The sequence below is a fragment of the Marmota flaviventris genome, chromosome X, assembly GCF_047511675.1.
Source record: "Marmota flaviventris isolate mMarFla1 chromosome X, mMarFla1.hap1, whole genome shotgun sequence".
In the NCBI taxonomy this organism is placed as follows: domain Eukaryota; kingdom Metazoa; phylum Chordata; class Mammalia; order Rodentia; family Sciuridae; genus Marmota; species Marmota flaviventris.
In genome coordinates, this window is record NC_092518.1 from 45,447,044 (window position 1) to 45,472,602 (window position 25,559).

The 25,559-nt window shown below is 34.5% G+C and overlaps 1 protein-coding gene across 11 annotated transcripts in view; it reads right to left on the bottom strand.

The window, feature by feature from the left end:
• Positions 1-25,559, bottom strand: part of Huwe1 (HECT, UBA and WWE domain containing E3 ubiquitin protein ligase 1) — a 144,142-nt gene that overhangs the window by 75,541 nt on the left and 43,042 nt on the right. For all 11 annotated transcript variants that reach the window (XM_071606515.1, XM_071606518.1, XM_071606517.1 and 8 more), the window contains 14 exons: positions 24,064-24,216; positions 12,051-12,113; positions 10,056-10,133; positions 9,271-9,318; positions 9,121-9,189; positions 8,419-8,518; positions 6,990-7,090; positions 6,673-6,823; positions 6,408-6,535; positions 5,841-5,981; positions 5,526-5,631; positions 3,636-3,797; positions 3,019-3,120; positions 2,455-2,535 (listed from right to left, as the gene is read on the bottom strand). In XM_071606515.1, coding sequence (XP_071462616.1) covers positions 2,455-2,535; positions 3,019-3,120; positions 3,636-3,797; positions 5,526-5,631; positions 5,841-5,981; positions 6,408-6,535; positions 6,673-6,823; positions 6,990-7,090; positions 8,419-8,518; positions 9,121-9,189; positions 9,271-9,318; positions 10,056-10,133; positions 12,051-12,113; positions 24,064-24,216 — 1,483 coding nt within the window. The remainder of the gene's footprint in view (positions 1-2,454; positions 2,536-3,018; positions 3,121-3,635; positions 3,798-5,525; positions 5,632-5,840; positions 5,982-6,407; positions 6,536-6,672; positions 6,824-6,989; positions 7,091-8,418; positions 8,519-9,120; positions 9,190-9,270; positions 9,319-10,055; positions 10,134-12,050; positions 12,114-24,063; positions 24,217-25,559) is intronic.

Below are 25,559 nucleotides of genomic sequence, written 5' to 3' on the forward strand. Positions count from 1 at the left end.
CTCCAGGACCTTCCTATACTCTCCCACCAATTGATAACATAAAACAATGATGTCTCCCTATTGAGACAATTTTATCCTTGAATATCTATCCTAATATAAATTCACTCGCTAAAAACTAGACCTTCCCACCTGTATTGAGCTACCAATTCTGTGTCACAATTCCTGCTCAATACTGTCATACATGCTACTCATAAGAATACTCTTTCCTTCTAGCTTATACAACCTAACCTGTGTCTATAGCCATTTAGTACCTAGAACCCATTAGATCCAACTAGAAAGTATAGCTGTTTCATCATTTCTTGCCACAAAAGGGGCACTTGGCCATCTTTTTACCTATAACACTGGGAATAATCTCTACTTATTTATTTATTTACTTATTTATTTATCATGATGCTGGGGATTGAAGCAGGGCCTTGTGCATGCGGGAAAGCACTCTACCAACTGAACTATATGCAAAGCCCCTCATCTCTACCTTTGCAGTAATGGGCTCACAATCAAATTCTGTAACACACACTCACCTCATAGAGGTCACTCAGACAATGTCACAACTTCTGGTACATTGTATAAACCACAAAGTACAGGCCTTAGAAGCCCTCAATATGGGACAAAACAATAGATTTACTATGACAACTGAGAAAACAGACTGGCAATAGGGCGGGGGGGGGGGGGATGCAGCTCAGTGGTAAAGCACTTGTCTAGCATGCACAAGGCTAGGCAAATCAACAACAACAACAAAAAAAACCACACTGGCAACAAATCACCCACTGGCATTTCAAGCTGGAACATGTACCTTAAAGGGACTTCCTCTTATAATAACTGAGAAAAGATGGTCTAAAAGTTCAATAAGTAAGACAACAAACCAAAACAGCTGATTATTAAAATATTCCAAGAGATTCAAAGATACCCTTTTATTTCTCTTCCTGGCCATCTCTTCCTACCTATGTGAAGGGCTTTTTACTATCATTTATAGAGCTAAAACAACATCTACTAGAGAGAGAAGATGGGAGGGGAGGGGGGATAGTAGAGGATAGGAAGGGCAGCAGAATACAACATACACTAGTATGGCAGTATGTAAAAAAGTGGATGTGTAACCGATGTGATTCTGCAATCTGTATACAGGGTAAAAATGGGAGTTCATAATCCGCTTGAATCAAATGTATGAAATATGTCAAGAGCTTTGTAATGTTTTGAACAACTAATAATAAAAAAAAGAAAAAAGAAAACAACATCTACTAGCCTCATTACTTTGAGTTGCCTTTGTAAATTTGGTCCAAGTATTATTTACAGGAGGGTTGCTGTAGTAATTCAAATGTCAAGAGATGAATTAAGAAGACCACAGGGGAGGAAATGTGGACCTTCAATAATATATTGGACTTGGTGCTCTAAGTTTCAATTTCCTCCTTCATTATCTTGATAGGACTCACATGCTCCACATTCACACCTAAGAAGCACAAGTGTCCTCTTACCACCTCTTAAACTTTCCATTAAACGAAAAAACAAAAGCAAAAACGACCATTACCCGGGCACTTACTTTCTCTCAGTTCTGGACATTCTCCCAAACCATGCCACCATCCCTGCCCCTGACCTTGAATTTCCCCACCTGTGTACTAAATTTTTTTTTTTAAAAAAATCATAACAAAGGACTAGTCCTGAGTTTTGCCATCGAATCTAACCTTGGAGAGGTTCCATGTCCAGGTGGAGATGCTACAATATAAGAAAACTTCCTCAAACAACCCACAACTATAGTATAAGGAGACTTTTAGTATTTCCATATTTTCCCTAAATATCATTATTTGTTTTAAAAATATAATTTTATTTATTAATTTTTTTGGTACCAGGGATCGAACCCAGGGGCATTTAACCATTGAGACAGCCACACCTGCACACTTTTTCATTTTTAGTACCTTAATTTTTTAATGTGGCGCTAAGAATCAAACCCAGCGCCTCATACATGCTAGGCAAGTGCTCTGCCACTGAGCCACAACCACAGGTCCCCATTAGATTTTTAAGGAGAATTCTAGAATTCTAGCACAACATCCCAAATATTTAAAATGCTCAATAAACATTTGTTATTTAAAAAAGTCAGATTTTAACAGGAATGTCATGTCAAAGACTTTTTTTGTTGGCAAATAACTAGGAAGTATCCATATACTCTAAAATTGCGTTTTCTATAGTGTGAAAAAATTTTCTCTATCACAGTTTGAGAGTCTGAAATTCAATTATGAGACTAGAATTATTCCATCTGGATTTCCCACACTAATGTTAGGAATTAATAATTAAATAGAGCCATGTTTTCTTTTTGTATAGCACACTAAAGTACAAATACAGCATAACATAAGCCAAATGTACAGTAATACTTTTTATTACAAGTGATTGCCTCTAAGTATATATGAAACAGAAAGAGTTCTGTCATGTTATCCCAGCTCAGTAAAACCAACTCTCAATTCCACTTACCAAGGAGGAAGAGTGATGGGCCATAGTATTCTGCATTGCTGATGATGTGTTTTAGGGAGGTAGGCAGAGAACCATCCATCACTAAGAAAAAAGTTAACATTAAAGAGTATATGATTAGTCTGGGAGTACTATAGGACTAGAGATAATTGAGAAATGTGTTAAACTGTGGTAAACAGAGTTCGTTTTGATTCTGACCTAATGTTCCCTACTTGTCTTCTCAAGCTATTATTTTTTTCATCATCCATGCAATCAACTTGCTAACACTGGGTCAAGAAGAGAACAAAGACATAGAGAATGTGAGAGATGGGTAGTGGAATGAAAGTGCAAAGCTAGAAAAAGAGGGGAAAAAAGGTGGTGTGGGAGTGTATGTTAATCATTATGAAAATAACTAAACAACTCTCAGATCTAAGAAAAGTGATACCAAACAACTAAAAGCTTCAAAATGATATGGCCTTTTCCTAAGCTTGCCATTTAGAGCAGGTGTCAGAAGAGTAGGAAAAAAAAAAACCACAATCTTTTGTAAGAGACAAACATCCTTTGAAAAAAGCATCTAGAATCAAATACCATGCCGTATGCCATCTGAGAAAGCAGGGTCTTGAATGGCCTTCTTGAGGAAATTCAACATGGATTTGAGAAGTGCTGCTCTTTGTGGAATACACTGGACTCCTGATGAGGGAAAAAGGCAAGAGAATTATGCTGAATCATTAAACCATTATGAGCAGGCACATAACACAAGTTCTAAGAAACCTATATCTACCACAGCCAAAGTAGCAGGTATTAGAAGTGAAGTCACCACATTTTGGGAAGAATATATTGAAAATGGAAAAGTTAATCACCAAGGATGGCATAAGAGCAGTATAAAATTAGAAGTCTAAGTAAAAAGGAAAAATTACCAAGTAAAAATATTCAGTTTTGAGCCTTACACAGTTACTATTTTGGATATTATCTGCCCTCCAACAGAGTTCATTTGATAATCAATGTGTGAACTGTTAGAAAACTATAAAATGCTATATAAGACACGTTATTATAATAAAATGGAACACCAGAAGGTGAAGTAACATGCACAGTCTTAGGAAGCTAACCTCTCAATGTACCACTTAATAAGCTCCCTCTAAAGCTTTCTTCTTGACTTGTTCAACAAATCAGTCACTGAAAGACTATGTATTTAAGTGCCTACGCACCAGGACGGGGGCCAGGGCCAGGACCGGAACCGGGGCCAGGGCCAGGACCAGGACCAGAGATGCTAGTACTGCTGTTGGAACTTGATGCCCTTAATTCAATTTCCAGCCGGTGCTCCATAGATATGGAAGAGCCTGGACTGCTTTCCATAGTCACATCTGCAACTGAAGAACAAATTAAGAAGGATTAGGATATTGAACCCCAAAACGAAAAAAGTTTGTGAAAAAAGTTATCCACAAATAGAAAGGTGTTTAACATCACAATTTATTCAAAACATATAAATTAAAAACAATCATGCAAAAGAAGTTCTTCAATATTTCTCACCAAATTGAGTTAGAGGGAAGTGACAGGTAAAACATGCAATTTCTTATACTACTTGTAGGTAGTAGATAATAAGCAGAGGTTTTTGAAGGAAGGTAATTAAAATAAAAGCCATTGGGACATTAATATTCAATATACTGATATGAAAGGAAGTCTATGATACACTGAATGAACAATGCAAATTGAAGAGTATATTTATGATCTCATCTTCCTGTGATTAAAAAAGCAAACATGGAAAGATAAATATCTGAAAAGAACACCAAACTTGTAGCTAGTTTCATTTATACTTTACACACCTGAACAAAATGATTTCAATGAGTAGAGATAATCATTTCTTACTATTTATATACATAGTAAAATTCCATTGTGATAAGCCACTGTTTATGTATAAAAATATTTGTTTACATTGTAAAATAATTTCTTCAAACATATGCACATAATATGAAAAGCAATAACTTCTTGCTTAGATATCTGTTTTTCACTGACTATATAAAGTTCTTCTAAGAGTACAGATCCAACTGAGGACTAGTTATTAAATATGTAGATTTCCAATTAGAAACCTAATGAATCATTGCTGATGGGGTCTGAAACTTTAGCAAGCACTTATTATTATTCTGCTTACTAAATTTTGATAACCAGTGATATATAATGAACTGTGAACCTTAAAATAGTCACCTATAACATACCGGATGGTAGATGTAACACTTTACTCAACACTCTGGGATCTTACCCATGAACTATGAATGCCAACTGGCACCCAATAGACTAGAAAAAAAAAGGGCAAGGGGGCTTTTAGCAACAGCAACAATGCAGATATAAAATCAGAAAAAAAGGGAACAGCATCCAATAGATATTTACTGTAAAATATGGAATCATTATGAATTCTAATACCTTTATCATAAGCATGGTAATAGATATATGTAATGACAACCCAGATAATTAAGACAAATTAATTTAAATTCTAATAAAGTAATTTTGGGGAAAAGTTTTTCTTTTTGGCACTAATTAAACTATGCATTTGGAGTGTTTTTAAAGATGCATAATAAATTAGATTAAGAATATCTTCTCATGTCTTTCTGATTTTATGATAAAAGTTGTTCCCTACCCAATAACATTTTCACCTCTTCTTTCTCTTTTCAAAATCGCCAGATGAAGGTCTCATTTTAGAGTTTACATATTATGCATGCATCTTACAAAACACATTATTAAACTCCTAGGATATATCAGGTACTGTACAGCAGTGAACAAAAAGATACTCCTAGTCCCATAGAATATTTTAATGGGAATAATAATATAATGAACCAATAAGTAAAAATATTATTAGAACCACTATACAAGTCTAATGCAGCTCCCTATCTGCTTTACATTCCAATTCAACTTCAAATAACTTGCACTTTCCTTTTCTGATCATCCTTGTGAAAAACTACTTGCAAATCACTTTAAAAATTTTGTTGATGGAAATACATATGCAAGTGAGTTGTGTACTTTATAGTTTAGGAGAGAGAATTAAAATTAGAATGGTAATCAGGAAAATACAAAGAACAAAAATGTTGACTTAATAAGTTAATTACCATCCATATCAGTTTCCATTTCTTCTCCTTCTTGGGTGGTACTGGGTCTCTGGATCTTTGGCTTGATCACAAATGGACATTCTTTTCGGCATAAATCTACTTCATGCTACAAACAAGGAAAAATAAGAAAATTCTGTATGTTTTTTTTTTCAAGAATTAGAAAAAACAATAATGAAGAACACCACAGGCAGGTTACAGAATTGGTTTCTAAACAAAAAAGAGATAAGGTGGTTCTTTTAAGTGATTAGCATAATTTCTAGACTCAGTTCTCACAGTATACAAACCCTATGCAGAGTGCTCCTTGGATAACAGTACCTCAAGTCTATAAATGAAGATAGAAAGTCCACTATGGGACTGAAAAGCTGCCATGTCCAGGTTAGTGATGAGGTCAACCACTCTGACGGCTCTTGTGACAAATGTTATCTGGTCCTGTTCATCACCAAGAAACTTTATGACCTACCAGGGAGAAATGAAGAGGGGAAAAAAAAAAATTAACAAAGCGGTAAAAATTGCATTCTTTTATAAACATGCACTTAGGGGGTATTGGGGGAAGGCATGTGTTCTACTTTTTGTTCTTGCCAATGATAGCCCCATTTCTTCTGGAACTCAACCTGCTTGAAGTAATGTGAACATCAATTAATTAACAGAATTAAATAATATAGGGAGAAAAAAGTTGGTGCCCAGTGCTCAGCACATACTAAAGGCTACTACTATTGCAGCACAATTTACAAAGTACCTTAAAATACATTCTCATCAGGGTATTTCCTAACATGATGCTAACGTGGCAATGTCTTATCTGATCTCAGTGTGAAACATTCAAAATGTACAATTCTATACTCTAAGTAGATTTCCTCACAAATGAATTTTTAAAAAGAAGAGTACCTTTAGTAAGGCTTCCATCATTCCACAGGAGACCAAGGCTTCACCACCAGCATCGTAGCTAGCCAGATGGTATAAAAAAGAGAAGAGAGCAGTGGCAAACTGGTGAGGATATGGATCCATGGAAGGATCTACAAGGGAGTTTGAGAGAGGGAGACAAAGAATAAGCTCACAATTTGGTGTTAAGCTGACAGAATATTAAACCAAGCCAAAAAAATCAAAGGGCAGGATCCTTTTCTTGCTTAGGATAATCACCATCAAAACATACCAATCATGGCCTGGATACAGTTCCGCACAAGTACAGGTAAAAATCCATGGTAGGAGGCAGTTCCAGTACAGTCAATAATACTGCTGAGTTTGGGTGTTCTTTCCAAATGTACAATTGATGTTAATGTTCGTAATGAAGCAGCTTTGATCTCCTTTAAGAGTACAAAGTAAACAGAGGATGTGTCAAAAAGGTCATAAATAAAATATAATAATATCCTGAAATAAAGTACAATAATATCCCAAGCTCAAATCCCCAGGGAAAAACAAAAAGGCAAATTGTTATGAGGTTTATATGTAAAAGAGATTATTAATACTTACCATAAGCTGCTTATCTGTTATCTGAAGGACATCTACCAACTCCTCTATCAACCCATTATACAAGATACTGTTTGCTGATTCCTGCAAGGCATTGGAATACACTGCAAAGGGAGAAACAAACACTTTTAAGCAACAAGGCAGGGTTAAGCCACTGCTTAACAACAAATCTTCTGGAAAGGTTCTGGGAAAGAATTCTCTTTCAACAAATTCTGTGTCCTCAATGGAGGACAGAATCACTGAATTCAAGAGAACTGTATCAACTATGGTGAGATAAGCTCTACATATCTACCCTATCCATAGATCCCTCAATTAAAAAGTATCAGTGATCTTGAACAATGACATTTGGGGATGGAAGTAGGGAAAAGAGGGGTTAATTTTTCATAACATCACTATTTGATATAACTCCACTATGCCTTGAACACAGGCTTCCATTTAGCCTTTTAATATGCTTCTGTTTTTACTGAAAACACTAATGTATGTTATAAAAAAGAGAATTAATGGACTATTGCAGAGTAAGTTATAAATTTATGTGATACTAGAGTAAAACTTGAGAATGAATGTAATCCACTTTCAATCAATTCCACAGCAAGGTAATACTGAACACAATCCCCTAAAGTTAAAACAAACATGATTTATTAGAATTCATTCATTTAGTTTTCAACAAACATTTCCTGAGCACCCATTAATATGCCAGAAGTTAGTTATGCTGGGTATGACTAAAAGTATGAGAGAAGAAATTTTATGGAAAGAAACGCATAGTTTATAAGAACAACAAGTAAAAACATAATGAAGGTAGGTAATAACTGCAGTTGTCTTTTTCTACATGCCTTGCCTGCATGAGGTTGTTTTCCAGGTTTTCATTTAAACCTCAGACCAGCCTATAACTTTAAGTATTATACAAATATAAAATAAAACTGAGGCTGAGAGGATAAACATTTGGCTAATAATCTGCAAAATCAGGGTAAAAGTCCAGGACTGATTCCAAATGCCATGTTTTCCATCCCAGTACCCCACCATAAAAGCAGTTAGGTATACAGTATTAACTATTTAATGAATAATTTCTCACTTACTTTAAAATCGTACCACTATGAGGATGGGAGATAGGAAGATGAAACAGCATCAAGAAGAGCAGGGACCAGTGGGAGATGACTATGCATTTATACATTATTTTTTTTAAAAAAAGACAACACCTATGTGGCACGTCAACAAGGTTCATATCATATCCTATCTTCTTCTAGTACAACTTCAAGGAGTTCAACAATGATGAATGACTACAGTGAACCCTGGGAATGCTGGTGATTTTTTAATTAAAGCTGCCACCTAGGAAACTACAATTAAGCCTCATTGCAAAAAAGAGGGATGAAGTTCAAGGGAAACCAAGTTCAAACTGCTCAATTAGGATCAGTTAATTATAGTGTTTTTCTCTTACCTAATATAGATATCGCATGCAGTCTGGCCTGAACAGCTTGTAATCGCTTCCTGTGATTAGAAAAGCCATGGGCCAGCCGTATGTGTGTAAATAACAGCATCTATACAGAGAGAAGGCCTGTATTAGGAAATCACTGGGAAAGGTGAACATTCTTTCTGGTTTCTTTCCTAATGGTGTGGTTGGTAACATGGTTACTGTTGCTATTTTGCTAAAGTACCAAGCTGAGTTTACACCATCCAATTTGAGCTTAATAAAAAAACGAAACAAAACTAAAACAAACAAAAAAAAAATGGGAATGACAAAACTGGGATTCACCAAAGTCTAACACCTCAAGGTAAGCCAAGAACCATCATTAAATCTATAGGTGATAAACAGGGGAAATTTAGCACAAGTATTTGACCACTGCCAAAATGAGCAGAAAAAATTAACACAATTAACATTTTCTCATAAATACAAAATGTTGAGAAATGTACCACTATTTTGATATGCATAATGAGTTAGTTTACATTTTCCTCAAAATCTTCTAACAATAAATTATTAAATGTTGGTCTTATAAAAGATGAGGAACCTAAAAGCACAGAGAACCTAATTAACTATGGTCTGACTCAAAAAATGACAGGCTTTCTGCTATGCATGACCCCTAGCACATGGTCTATTAGTCTATTTGGCCAACTAACACATGGACATTTTTTGGACATATACCTGCTTATCCTTAGGAATGCTGTACATTTTGGTAAGGGACTCCATGATTTCAGAAGGGCTTTCTGAAATCTGCATTAGGAAAAAAAAATACAGTTAGAAATAAGAAGTCAGTCAAACAATAAACAACTAGCTACTGAAGATCCTTCTTACCTTGTCAAGTTGCTCTATGTGAATGTAATGTAGTGTGTTACTAGTTGTCTGAAATTAAAAAGACAAGAGAGCCGTCAGGAGTCGCTAAGCACTCTAGTTCTCTCCACCATGTTTCATGAGCCATTCATTCTTAAAAACTCAAGGTAACTTTCAAGTCCTCCAAAACACCCACTTTACATATAGAATATTAACAAGAAAGCTTCTTCAAAACCAATATATTAAAGAATAATGCCAAAATCCAGGCACATTTCATATTCTTCTTTCCTTATTAATCCTCAACTGGCTTAATCTCCACAGCTTTAGTATTCACAGCAAAGATTGTACCCATGAAACACACTTTGAGTTGTTTACAAGGCAACATTAATGTAGAAAGACTATTTATTAAATATTATAGGTAGAAGAGCATCCTATGTGTAACATAATAGAGAGACTTCTTGCGGATTGGCTTAAGTAGAGAAACCTGAACTATCAGTACTCTCTATTGGGGCTGTAAGAAAAACACAAGACACAGCAATATCCTATATAGGAGTCCTATCTTTTGGTCATATGAATTATGACCAAATAAATTATAGCCACTATGTAAGTTAAGACCCAATTCTATCAGAGCAGAGCTCTATAAGTACGTAATTACTTACTCCTAAAGAAGCTGCTAGATATACTTAGATTGGGAGGGCAACAATGCAACTCAACACATTTTCTTATTTAAAAAGGAGATGATCTAGAAAAGTCAAACTGAATTATGGTAGATTGCAGACTGTATCAGAACAAGTCTGAATGAGACTCACCCTTTTCTCGATTTTGACCTCGGCCCCAGGGTCTGCATAAAATTCAAAGTGTAGTGTAGTTGCACTGGGTGGGTATTTCTGTGCATAAAAGAACATCAAAGAATAAGATACTGAGCTTCAACTGATATAAGACTCCCAACTCTCCCTCAAACTCTAGCCATGTGTCCCAACTCATTTTGGCAGAAGAATGAGCAGCATATTTAGCACCTACAGTGCCTTTAACTCCTTGTCTTATACCAGGGCTCAAATGAGACTTGTCCAAAACAGAATCAGGAGTCTGGAGCCCAAAGCTCCAAAAATCACCTATATTTTTTACTTGTAAATTACCAGTAGCCCTTTTTTTCAGGAGATCAATTTATATTGCAGTTACTTTCCAGGGTGGCACAGGCAGAAGAGCAAATCCAAGCAATAATGAGTAAGAAGGGTTGGAGGAAGAAATACTAATGTCATCTAATGAATGCAAAATGACACGGAAACCTTCTGAAATAACTTATTTGAAGTATTTCTTCATAATACTAATTATTCTTTCTGTACTATTCTACACATCTCACGACATGTATTTTTCTGCAAAGGTACATACAAAGAAACCACGACAATACATCCTCTTTAATTCTAGAAAAACAACATGACTAACAAAATTGGTATCAAAATAGCATGCCCATTAAGGTGTCTCCTTGAAAGAAACCACTAAGAATAGTTGCCTCTGAAGATGAGGTAACCACTTGCATACCCCTTTATACTCTGAATTTTTAAACATGTCATGCATTACATTCACTGAAAGTACACATTATGCTTTTCAAAATTTCATGACATGTCAAATCTAAATAAATAAAAGGATGTACAATTCCTTTTTTTTTCCCTCTTGCAGTGATGGGGTAGAACCCAGGGTCCCAAAGATGTTAGGCATGTGCTCTACCAACTGAGCTACATCTCCAACACAGGAGGTATAATTTCCCAACATAAGCTAAAATTAAAACGGGTAACACACATTGTGCAAGCCTACTATAGTATACCAGTGTTTTGCCTAAGTGGCAAAGAATAATTTCAAATATGCATAAGGAGATTCAGAATTAATCCTCTAAACTTTAAAAATGAAAAATTATCTTCTCAAAATTAAAATTCCAAACTCAGACAACATTCATCTCCTGTATTACTAATATCCATTCACAAAATACTAAAGAAAGTATACCAGATAATGTGGGAAACTAATCTGCTCTAATTTTTGGGTTTCTGTGACCAGAAAAGGAACCCTTATTCTGGAAGTTGGGGAGGCTTCGTATAATAATTTGCTTCATTTCACCACATTCATTTCTGTAAAACATGACAACTGTTGAGCTGGGGTTGTGGCTCAATGGTAGAGCACTTGCCTAGCATGTGCGACACTGGGTTCAATTCTCAGGACTGCATATAAATAAACGAACAAAATAAAGGTGTATCAACAGCTATAAAAATTAAAAACAAAAAAAATGACAACTGTCAATATACAGTAGGCACAGAACTGTTATCGAAAATCCAACTGTGTCTGTGAGTCCACAATAACATGTCTAAACAGAGGGGAGGATGCCCTGCACACACAATCTGAGCATGGGTGAAAGATAGATGGGTAAACATGAATGCATAAAGGACAGTATTAAATTCTCAATAATCCTAAAAGTAGAATTGCTTTCCAAATAGCCCTTCCTAAATACTGCCCAGAGCTCTGATAGTTCCAGTGTGACAATTCAAGCAACTGTACTTTCAGTGTTTTAAAAATCACTTTCAAACTAATTCAACAAATGAAACTTCCCACTCAAGAAATAGGTATGGGCATACAGAGCTGTATCTGAGATTCTTTACCTACTATCAGCACACTGAGAGTCCAAGCATTATTAGACTCCTTCCTGGTCTGCTATATCTCAACTGATTGCAGGTTCCTTAAGTCCTGATATCAAGTAGAGTAAGGTGTAGAAAGACCACAGATCTGCCAAGACACCCACATCCTAGAAGGTTACTTACCATCATATGCAAGTCTCTGCAACATTCTGCAAGTCCAAATCCATTCTCTTTTCCACCCCAGCTCTTGGAAAAGGAAAAAGACAGTGTAAAGACAATGCATGTGGTCTTATGTGCTTATATGTACAAAATATTTAAGAGTACGCAGTTGTTTGCAGCATTCTATTGAGAAGACATCAAATGTGAAAGGTCAAACACAAAGAGGGAACAATATAAAAGCAAGAACTTAGAATTCAAAGCAAGATGGTCTATCTAAAGGAGATTCCTTCAGTGAGATCAATTTCACACAGTTCTATGAGGCTGCTCCTGGTAAGAATGCAAGCAGCAACAGCGAGCCATTGCATTCCACATGCCTCTACCCATGCCTGCTGACAGTTCAGTAATATCCCAACAGACCTACATTTACACACTGCCTTGATCACCTTCCTCACCAGAGTGAAATCACTCAATTTCTAGGACCTCTCTTTTTGAAGTGAGCTGAATTGGCAGAAGATTCTGCCTTGTTTATTGTTGTACTTTGTCACCAAAGTCTAAAAGCTCACCAACAAGACCCTGAAGTATTAAGGAGAATGGCTCAATTTCTTACAAATCCAAAATCCAGCCATATAATCTAACCAGACTACATCTTCAATGGCCTTTGAAATATCATTTTAGCATTTATATTTATTATTGTATTTTAAGCCTAAATATTTTCCAGTCATCATAGCTACAAACATATAAGTAAATCACTTCCATACTTCCCTTACTTCTGTAGGTAACTCATACCTGCCATGGTTTAAGCAAAATTGCTCCTTAAATCCATGTCTTTAATATGTTCACTTGAACCCAGTGTGGGTCAATCACCTGGGATATCACTGCATCCTAATATGGTGTATATCCTCTCTACATCTAAATGTGTCCTCATTATGAAATGCTATTACCATATCATCACTTCTCAATGAAATCTTTAAAATAAATGGTGTTAAGTCCTGAAGCCGCCATTCACAGAGGTCTCCATTATAGAATACTATTCTAAACCTGGGGATAGGGGTCAAAACAATCTGCTTATCCACTGAGAAATAAGCTTTTTTATACTACTGGTAGCCTTTCTTGCTTCAGGTATCATATATGAAACAAAGAATAAACAGAAAAATGGTGACTCTCTCATTAATTATCCAAAGGATGGTATACCACTAGTACCACTTTCAAGCACAGAAGACATTTTGTTACCTACAATGGATACATTACAACATTAGGGCTTTCTTCTCTAGTGGAAACCCTGGTTAGAAAGCCTGTCTAAACACAGGGAAATTCCTATCTCCCAGCTGGTTAACAATAGACTGTTCTGCGGGAGTGATGACAGTGAAAATGGCAGAGCAGGGGACTCCCAAGGAACCATTCACCATTCATCCCTTCACAAAACTAGTGAATATACTGGCAAAAACTTTTGCCATCAACTTTATCACAACTCTGGAAACTCATCAAGTTTAGGGCAACCAGGAAATGCCTTATTAAATAAAACAAAAACAGCTGAATCTCAGTATGAGAGCTTTATGATAATTAACCCACACACCCCAGCTCACAGCACCCTTAGAGAAAAGGACATATTCCTGTAGTAAGCAAAATGAAACTCTCAAATAACTATGGTTGTTTTGGCTGGTCTGGTATACTCCGGAAGAACAAGCTCAAAGGGCTTGCCATTATTTAGCCTAATATGGAACTCTCTTACAGGTGGGGAAAAGGGAAGGAACTTGCTGAAAACATTAAGACATACAGTTCAAGCAAACAACAAACTGAAAAGGCTTGGGAAGAAAGGCTGAAATATGAGATGCTTAGTGGAATGAAGGTTTTGGAAAGTTTCACACATTACTGGGAACCTAAAAGGTTTCATGACAGGCCTAGCACATTCTTGGCAAAGACCCCAGAAAGTCCCTGAGCTCCCACCTGTGACTGACTGACAGGCTCTATGCAAGTAAGGCTATCCCAGGGCTATAAGCTTTTCCGGCAAAAGCATGCCCAACAATCACACAGAGCTCACTACAAAGACCAGAAGATTTTAATTTATTTTTTAGTTCTAGGTGTTTAAAGCAAAATCACTAGATGATCACTAAGCTACTATAGCTTAATTCAGTGGCAATACATAACACATACTTTATGAAATTATAGATGCTCTGTGTTAGGATCATTGGCAATAACCCCAAGGTAAGGTGAGGAGTATCTGGAACCACAATGATTTTAAATTTATAAGGCATGCAAAGAAACAAGAGAAATGGCCTATACACAGAGAAAACAAATATAAACCATTCAAAAAATATGGACATTATATACAATATACAATATATAATAGACAAAGACAGAAAACAAATTACATTAAAATATGCTCAAGCAGATAAAGAAATCATTACACAGACACACACACACACACACAAACTAAAGAAAATGACAAGAATGATGTCTCACCAAAGAATATCAATAGAGAGAGAGAGAAATTGATATGACATAAATGAAAAATTTGTAAGGAGGTTCAGTGGCAGATTTGGGCAGGCAGAAGAAAAATAGTGAACATGAAAATAGATCACTTCAGATTAAAGTATATAGAAAGGAAAAATCTAATGGATTAGTAGAACACTATCAAAAGTTCCGACGTATGCATCAGTATTTCTAGGAGGAAAGAAGAGAAAGGGACAGAGATGCCATTTAAAGAAATGATAGCTGAGATTTTCCCAAGTTTAACAAAAGATATATATGAATCTACAAATCCAAATAGTTCAATGAACTACAGGAAGTTCAAACCTAGAGAACAGTACATTATAATGAAACTGACAAAGGCTAAGGACAAAGAGTGTATCTTGAAAACAGCAAGGAAAAGTGACTTATTATTAAATTAAGCACAAGGGATCTTTAGTAACGACAAACAACTGGTTTTCCTACAGAAACCATGAATGCCTGAATGCAGTGGGATGACATATTCAAAGGGCTTTAAAAATTACCAACCAAGAATTCTATATATTACACAACTATCCTTCTAAAATTGTGAGAGAAGCCACTACAAGCAGACCTGCCTAGAAGAAATGCTAGTCCTTCAAGCTGAAATGAAAGGGTACTAGACAGAACAAGAATCCACTCAAAGAAACTGAGAACCTAACTACATAGATAAATTGAAAAACTCCGTATTAATGTACTTTTGGTTTAGAACTCCTTTTTAAAAAATGTGCTTTTAAAGATTACTACATAAAACAATAAACACGCAACTGCATTGATGGGCACACAATATACAAATATGTAATTTGGATGAAGACAACAACATAAAAAGGATGAAGTGAACCAGAGCAATGCAATAGCTAATACTTTATTTACAATTAAAAGCAAACAGGTATTAATTTGAATTAACACTTGCTGTAATTTCCAGGGCAAGCACAAGTAACTAGACAAAATCCAAACAAGGTAACAGAAGACTTAAAAAAACACTAAATTAACTATACCTAGCAGACATATAAAGAATATTTCATCCAACAATAGAATATACTTTATCTTCAAGACATGTGGAACATTCTAAAAGATAGACCATGTTAGGCCACAAAAAAACCTCAACAAATTTAAAACAAATGAAATCACACAAAATATCTTCTCCAAAGAAAACAAAAAAAATCAGAAATCTGTAACGGAAATGTACAAGTACATTCTTAATCACCAATGGGTCAAAGAAAAAAAAAATGGAAATTAGAAAATTCCTTAAAATGAATGAAAACAAAACACAATATGACATAAATTAAAATATGTACATTGACCTGTTAAGTCTCATTGTTCCACATCTAGGACACCTATTTAAAAACTTTATTTAAGAATAAATATACTACTTGCAGGCTATAATTGTGGCTCAGTGATAGAATGGTTGCCTATCATGTGTGAGGCACTGGGTTCAATCCTCAGCACCACATAAAAAATAAACAAATAAAATAAAGGTACTGGGCATACGATGTACAACTTTTTAAAATATATCACTTGCAGTATTTCTTGTTGAAAAAATGGGTGAACAATTAAAGCATTTGAGAATATATACAAAGGATTATACACTCCAGATTATGATTTCTAAACTATTTTAATGCACTTGTGTCAATTTTGTGAAATTTGCACAGAATTGAAATCATGGGATAAATGGGTTAAAATGAAATAAATCAGTAACTTAAACTCAATGAAGTAGAAAAAGAACTAATTAAACCCAAAAACAAGTAGAAAAAGGAAATTATAAACACCAGAGCAAAGATAAATACAAAAGAATATAAAATAAACCATAAATTGGTTCTTTTAAATGATCTAACAAAAACAGACAAATCTTTTGCTAGACAGAGCAGGAAAAAAAAAAAAAGATGTCTGCTCTTGCTTTCTCTTTCATTTTAAATATGCATATAAGTAGGAGGAATCAGTGAACCAAGAATGATTAAAGAGGGGGCTATGCTCATCTTCAAAACCAGGAACAAGTGACTGATTTCTATGATCTTTACTTCAAAACTGAGAAAATGATGCCTAAAGCATCCTTCTGAGAATTAAATGAGACAACAATGTGTAAAGTACAGGTCCAATATTCATTAAGAACTTAATGGAAAACACCTATTGTAAAATATTGTTAAATATTCATGCATTAAAGGTATTCACTACAGCATTATTCATAATAGAAAAATATTAGAAATTACCCAAATAATGAGAAATATGAAGAAACCTGAGATAACCACTGTTGACATCATTTGACAGTATTTAAAATATTCACACACAGAAGAGGGTCATACTGTAACAGAAAAAAAATTTTCTTCTGTCATGGTATTAATCTTGTTCCTGAAAAGATCTTCCCCATTCTGAACAACATAAAAGCATGCAGTTATACTTTATTTCTGTCAATGCTTTTATAGATTCATGTTTTTAAACACTGAACTCACTTAGTAGACCCTAATTTTACTTTGATGAGGTAGGATCTCTCTAAATTGCCCCCTGGACAGTGAGCAAACTGTTAAAATATCATCCATCAGCAGTGCAAGCAATGTAATCCCAGTGGCTCAGGAGGCTGAGGCAGGAAGAGTTCAAAGTCAGCCTCAGCAATTTAGCAAGACCCAATGCAACTTAGTGAGACCCTGTCTCTAAATAAAATATTTTAAAATGGGCTAGGGATGTGGCTCAGTGGTTAAACACTCCTGGGTTTGATCCTTTGTACCTAAAAAAGAACCAAGCCACTCTAATTAAATGTTATAAGATTAAATCCTTAAAAAGGCCAACCCAAACTTGATTCACAAATGTTGGCGACTGTTAAATTTATGGAATAGTACCATTGTATTAAATATAAAAAATGGATTCTTACAAACTTACACAAAGTTTATATGGAGACAACACTGATGCTAACACATTTAGTAAATGAACCGGGATATAAAAGTATATATACCTGAGTCATTTAATGAAATATACATAAAGACTAAGAAAATGTACCAAAGTGATACAGCATGATTATAAATATTCTTCTGTGTATTTCTACATTTTTAAAATACTGAACACATTTTTATTAGAAGAAAAACTTACTTTGTCAACAAGATGAATCTAGGTAATGTTGATTATTATACGGTTCTATTCAGAGTAATACAAGATATGAGATTTCCAAGATAATATTACAGATACTACGATTTCCATTTTATACTTAGAGAAATCAATATTACCTTGATTTACTGACAGAATTAAGTCTTTATTTCTCAACATGCAAGTGAATGCATATTTGTTGCACAAAGCAGGGATAACAAAAAGTATTTCATATTCGGGAGGCTGACTAGAAGATGAAAAGACATAAACCAAGATTTCTATTAATATCACTGTTATAAGAACTGGAATTATATATCCAAAGATATAGGAAAGGCAGCCCACACCCATAAATTATACTTCTCGGGAAATTCTACATTTTAGAGAAACATTAAGGTTTTGAATTTTAATGAGGAGGGGTGGAGAAATGTAACAGTGCTTTATGTTTTGAATATAGCCCTTGCTGTTCTGCCACTAAAACTCATTTTTAAAATGGACATGTTTCTTTCTCTTCCTCTCTCCCTGCTCCCTGTTTCTCCCTCATCTCAGGGGAAACAGGATTACCTTTCTTTCCCATCCTATCAATTATCTGTCCTTGAGCACACACCCACTGTAGGAATGAAGTAATCTCGACTTTGGGGAAGGCACCAGAGATTTCAAAAACGGCTACCTCCCAAAATAACAAAAGAATTTCAATTCGAACAAAAACATGTGAAATATAGTCTTTGAATCACTTCTGAAAAACACCCCTGATCCTGCTCCTTCACTCGGAAAGGAATACAACTTTTTCCTTTTTCTAAAAAAAAAGAAAAGAAAGAAAAAGAAAATTTAATAAGGGGTACTAGGAATGGGAGCTACTGTTACTAAATCCATAGGATAATACTATCTTCCCTTAAACCTACAATATTCTTTTACTATATTAGCACACCAAAGCATCAAACACACAAATATATTAGACCAAAGGCAACAATATACTACACATGTCAAGATTCCAAATTGTCCAGGACTAGAAACCAACCTTGATCTATACTCTCTGTTAGCCAAACCAGAACAAAAAGCAGTGCACCTGTCAAAGGCTGAAGTATTGCAAAATGCAAAGGAACAAAATGGAACTACCTTCCACAAAAACTAAAACTGACAAAAATTCATACTTTAATATTTGTGTGTGTCATTTAAAAGTACATTCTGCATCTTAACCCTTACTTTCTGAATTTTCAGAACATTCAATGTAACAAAGATATGAAATAGTGATAATCAGTTTCTAAAAGCAGGCTGAATTCTGTTGGGTGATATTGTGACTCTTACGTGAAGTACAAATTAACTGTAGAGTCCTCTTCTATTAAATGTAAAGCTTACTCTGAAATCTCAAAAACATCACATATGGTGCAGCCCTTGGAGAGGATATGGCCCGAGTAAGCAAATAAATCAGGATTCAAATCAGTTTCATCAATTCCTCATTGTGGAGATTTATAAGGAATTCACATCACCTTGGGAATTCTCACACTCCTCATCTGTAAAATGGGGATAATTCCTACTCTCAGAATGTTAAGGAGTATATATTAATAGTATGAAATCAGGTAATGGTTTATTAAAAGAAAGTATGATGGAGCATAATAGTCATTAAAATATATCTGCACAGAGCCATCACCAATACTTATACATAACTGTAAAAGTAATATGTAATAGACACATTCTACCTAGAAAATATATTGAGAATATAAAAAGTGAAACTATCCTCTTCCCAAATGTACTTCCTTTTGTCTATATATATATATATAGTTTTATTTTTGGACTTTCAAAAACTATAAATAGGAATCTTCAACTAGCAGTTTTTTTGCTTAGAGAACATTTCAGTCAGATCTTTCTATGTCATACATGGGATTATGCCACATAAATTTAAATAGGTATTTCAAAATGTTTTTAAACAAGGTTACAATATCTTTTAAGCATATGTTTTTGTGCGTATTTAAATACATCTGTAACAGTTTCCTTAAGATGAAACTGCTGTATAAAATGTACACATTTTAAAATGAAAGATGCTGTCACAAAACCTTACAAAAGGTTATTCATATACCAACAGACCGTACTTGTTTCCCACAAACACAACCAATGAGATATTACTGCCAGTCTAAGGGTTAAACGTCACTTCACTGTGTATTTTACAATAATTTCTAGTGTGATCTTTTCATGTTTTACTGACTAAATTTAAATACCGAATACTATTCTGTGAACTGTTTATATGCTTTTGCATACATTTTTCTGAATTACATCCATTTTATTGATTTGTAGGAGCTGTGTACATATTATTCCCTCATTGTATTAATTATCTAATCATAAAGAAATCCTATATTTTCACAAAATCAAATCTGTCAGCAATTGTAATATGGTTTCTGCCTCCCTTGAATTCCTTAGGAAAGCTTTCCTTATCAAAGATGTTAAAAAGTAACTAGTATTTACCTTTAAATAAATGCTTCCAGGATTTATGTGGTAGAAGAAAGGATCTAACATTTTCCCCTCAAATATCCAACTGTCCCACAATTTTTATCATAAGCAATATGAGGTTATTTCCTTCTGAAAATGTCTATTTCTGTACCATGTGTCAAACTTTTAAAATTACGGTGGCTTTACATTTTGTTATTATATAACAGCAAACAAACCTGATTCAGATACTTTCTGGTTGATGTAATAGATCTCCACTTAGCCAATTAGATCAAGTGCATTCTTCATGATGTCTGTTCAACATATTCACTGATGCAGGCATTCTTTTGCTCCTACCAATTAACTAACTGTATGGGTGTCAAGTCAGGTGTGTCTCCCCCCAATTCATGTTAGGTCTGTTTTATGTATTATAATTATATAATTTCTAGCACTTTGTAAAACAATGATTTAAATGGGAAAGGTATGTAAACTAAGGGGAATTATTTTATTAAGACCCAGGGCCTGGGTTAAATACCAAGCACTGGGAGAGGAAAAACAAAAAAAAAAAAAGACTAAAAGACAAGGTACTAAATTTAAAAACAGTTGTCAAATTAAGGAGGAAATATTCAGGGGAAAAAACATAAAAAAATAAAGGATTCTGTATTCAGGTTCATTTACAAGTGTCTTTAGATTGTTACATCAGTTTTTTTGAGGTAACAGACTTTCTTACTCAAAGTCAAGTCTTTGGCCCTACACGGAAACTGCCATGTGCTTTATACTTTAAAAAAAGTCTAAACAACAATTACTTTTAAACATTTCCTGCTATAACAAGATTTTTAAAATAATTAATCTACCACCTGTTGATTCTGGTTTCATCAGAGGCCTTTTACTATATTCAATCTTTCCATGCAAAAAAAAAAATAAAAAAAAATGGTATGTCTCTACTTAGATTACCTTAACAAAAAGCAAAGGTCTACTGCTCTAATAGAAATTAACTATTGCTGCTTAGATTTATTTTCTTTTACTTATTTATATAACCATCTAGCCCATTATTGATCATTCAGATTACTTTTCCCTGCCACTGGCAACACTTAACTTACATATTTTATGTATATACACATACTTTCAACTTATATATTTTATATAATATTGCTTCAGGTGCACATATTTTTAAGTTTCAGAAACAGTATGGAGCAGTAAACACTTTTTTTTGTTTACCAAGAACTTTAAAAGCTACTGAGGTTCCTATGTGTATTTGGTTTGCTACTTCTAACTGCTACATATTACCATGTCCATGTACCACTTTTTACATATTTAATCTACTTATGATAGATCCTAGGATAGATTGCAACTCCTCACTACCACGAACAATGACACAATATTCTGACATGTCACATTTATGGAATAAGAAACCATATTTGTGATATATACACCCAGAAGTATCAGTCTACATTCCTATCAGAAATACATAAGGGTTCCTATAGGCTCACAAACTTGTCAACACTGCCCATTATAAAGTTTTCTAATTTTCTCAAATCTGATGCTTTCAAAACATCTTGCTGTATTTTTATTTCCCTATTAATGAGTTTGGGCATGAACTCACATGCTGGATTTCCTGGTATATGAACCACCTATCTATATCCTTCGTTTACCCTTGTTGAATTGGAGGAATTCCTCAGATATACAATGTTAATAGTCCTGTGTCCGTTTTTAAACACTGTTAAACATCTCTCAAACTACCATGGGTCTGCTGACTTTGGTCTTTGACAGTACTGCTTAATTTTGTCCACAGAACAGCTGTGTTCAACTAATTGTTTGAAAGTATTACCAGTCCATGATAAAATGAGTTTGTACCAGAATGTTATTTAACCACATCAATAAGCACACTATTAAGTACAAGTGACATTTTTCTCAATGAAGGTAGAAGGTATTGATTTACGTTCCCATCTAAGTGCCCAAGAAGTAGCACTAAGTAATGACATTTTTCACTGAAAAGGAAGTCTTTATTTTTTATTATAATATTCAAAATTTTACCTTTTGGTTTATTCTTTAATGATCTACATTCCTTCCCCAAGAATAGATCACACATCATCTTTTCTTACGTTCATAAGTTTTTACCCAATAGAGCTTATTTCATAGATACTACTTCATACTGTGAATTTTTTTTTTTGGTAGTAGAAATTGAATCCAGACATGCTTAACCACTGAGCCACATTCTCAGCACTTTTTGTCTTTTATTTAGACATAGGGTCTCACTAAGTTGCTTGGAGTCTCACTAAGTTGCTGGGGCTGGCTTTGAATTGTGATCTTTGTACCACCGTGCCCAGCTGAGTTGGGTATTTTTAACCAATCATTTGTTTATTGGTCATTACTAGTAATGCACAGAGAAGTTAATTGTTTCTATGTATTGATCTTTTTCTTGGCTATCTCATTATATTTCTATTAATTCACATAATTTTATATTGTCTCACCAGGGAACCAAAAGACTTAACCCCAACACCTCTAAAGAAGAAACTCTATTAAGCAGTCTTCATTTCTTTCTTTTTTTTAAAGTATCTTTTTTTTTTATTATTTTTTAGTTGTGGATGGATAATGCCTTTATATGTAGTGCCTCATAGTCTTCATTTCTTTTCTATTGGTTAGAACCTCTAATACAAATTTAGATGAAGAAAGAAATAATAATGAATAATAAATAAATTTAAAACTTCCTTTCTCAGAGTTGTGCTGAATTTTATCAAATGATTCTGAAGCATCAATTGAGGTATGGATTCTTCTGTTACTTGGAGATCAAATGTTGAACTGCCTTGCATTTTTAAAAATATGAGAAAATGTGTACTATATGTTAAGAAAACTGATTATAGGGGTAAGCATGTAACTCAGTGACAGAGTGCTCAACTAGCATGTGTGGAGCCCTGGGTTCAATTCCCCAGCACCAGTAAAAACTTAAGTAAAATTTAAAAATATAAAAGGAAACATGGTGCATCCATATATACATTATTTATGAATTAAGTAAAAATGTTCAAATTTTAAAAGAGGCCATACTGGAGTGTATTATAGGTGACTGGTGTGGTATTTATACTTTCTCTCCTATGTCCTAGAATTTTTGCTATACAAGTTATATTCATAATCATACAAAAATGATTTAAGTCATCATAGCATCTTAAAATAGCCCAAAATTGTGTTGTTAATTATGTCAATTGTGAGGTGACCATTAAGTTTACCTTTTAAAAACGAGCCTTTACATTTTTCTTTGAAGACACTATCAATGGCTATTTCTCAAACACAAAGTATGAATTATCAATAAGCCTCTAGGAATATTGGAAAAAAGCTTGAAAGAATCGAACATTCCTGTAAAAGCTTTTGACTTCAATTACAAGGATTACAATTATAAACTAACTGCTAACCACAGCACTAATTACCACAAATTTATTCTAAAACAACTCTGAGGATAGATATACTACTAAGCTTTCCATAAGAAAACTGGTATCAGAGGTAATAAGCAGGGCTAAGACTCAAATTCAGATCTTGATTTATACTTTGTTATGTAGAATCTGATTCTAAAAGCTTTTTCCAGAATTGAAGCAGCCAGATTTGAAGAATCTCTGCTTTGCCTGCAAAAATTCACGAAATCCTTCAAAATTACTTCTTTTGAGTGGGGTGGGGTGGTGTGGTGTCAGGAAATGCACTCAGGGGCATCTGACCATTGAGCCACATTCCTAGCACTATCTTTGTATTTGATTTAGAGACAGGGTCTCACTGAGTTGCTTAGCACCTCACTTTTGCTGAGGCTGGCTTTAAACTTGCAATCCTCCTGCCTCAGTCTCCAGAGCCATTGGTATTACAAGTGTATTCCACAAAATTACTACTTAATAACTGAGAACACTTAACTTTTTGGGGGATGGAGTGGGGTGGGAGGGATTTAGCTATTGCCCCAGATAGATCTGCTCAATTAAGCTAAGAAAGTAAACACAGAGAATTCTGATCCACTTTGATATTACATGAAGCACCTATTGAAAGGACTATATGTTCTAATTTTTGTGTTCTTCCACTCTTCACCCAAACTCACCTCTGCCAAATGTTGCAACCGTGTTAGCAGTGGGGTCCTCTTGTCAGATCCAAGACGTGTGATATAGTTTGATCTTTTGCTAAATACATATAGAAGGTTAAGGACTGCCAGCACCACTTGCATATCAGAAGAAGCCAACAAAGTTGTCAAATGCTATAGGGAGAAAACAGGGCAAAGTTCAAGGAATCAGGCACACACAACCCTGAAAACTTAAAATGCCAAACTTAAAATGCTAATGTAATGTTAATTGTCAACATTCACAAAGCAATCAAGAAGTTTGCTCACAATACAAATTATAAATATTTGAGAACCTACACCATCCAACCTTGTCCACAAGGAGTTTACAATTTAGCAGCTGGCCAGAAAGTACAAGAAAAGTAAAATCTGTAAATAGCAATTCAAAATTGCACAGAGGTCCCTATAGAAAGGAAGAGATTACAAAAGAGACAAATGTGATATAATACACATGTGGAATTCAAGAACATTAAGTTTCCAACTGGACTGAAAGTATTATGATAATTCTATACTCCTACTAGATTTATGACAAGTATTAAAACATAGTGTCCTTCAAATAGAAGCAAAAGATATCAACACCTAGTGGTAATTATGTAAAATAAGACTATTAAGTTACAGTGTATGCTTAAAAGTAACCCGAGTAACTATTTTGCTTTTTAAACACATTAAATTTTATCATTATATTGAAGAATTTGGTCAGATATAAAGCCAGCATGTAATTTAGCTAGAAATGAATCAAGGTATTTTGATTTGCTGATTTCCCTGAAGACCATGGTCTTCCTTGTGTTTCATACCTATTTCATCTTCAACAAATTGCTTATCCACTCCTTAGACCTGTGTTCTTGCTATTGTTTACTTATCCTAAAACTTTTCCTAAGCTATTTTCTTTCTGTTTATTTACTGATTCTGATTCTTTGGAAAAATTAACACACCTAAAAAATAATGGGGTACCTAACTAATAGAGATGAAAAGTCCAACGTTGAGCTACAGTGAAACAATTTCTTCTTATATAGTGATTTTTGACCAAATCAAAATTCCACTGATTTCTGTGCCTACTTCAAGGAGATAAAGGATGCTATGAATATGCATTTCATACATAGCTCTGGGTCCTGCATCCACTGATCAAATCTACCACAGATTAGAAATATTTTTAAAAAATGCATCTCTAGGGCTGGGACTGTAGCTCAATGGTAAAGTGCTTGTCTCACATGTGTGAGGCATTGGGTTCGATCCTCAGCACCACATTAAAAAAAAATATTGTGTGTCCATCTACAACTAAAAAAATATTTTTAAAAAATGCATCTCTACCAAACATGCACACCTTTTTTCTTGTCAGTATTCCCTAACAATACAGTGTAATAACTGTTTATATAAGGAACCTGAGAGACAGCAGATTTTGGTATATGCAGGAGCTCCTGGAACTAATCCCCTCCTAGGTACTAAGGGAGGACTGTATATATTTGGAGGAGAACATGGAAGAA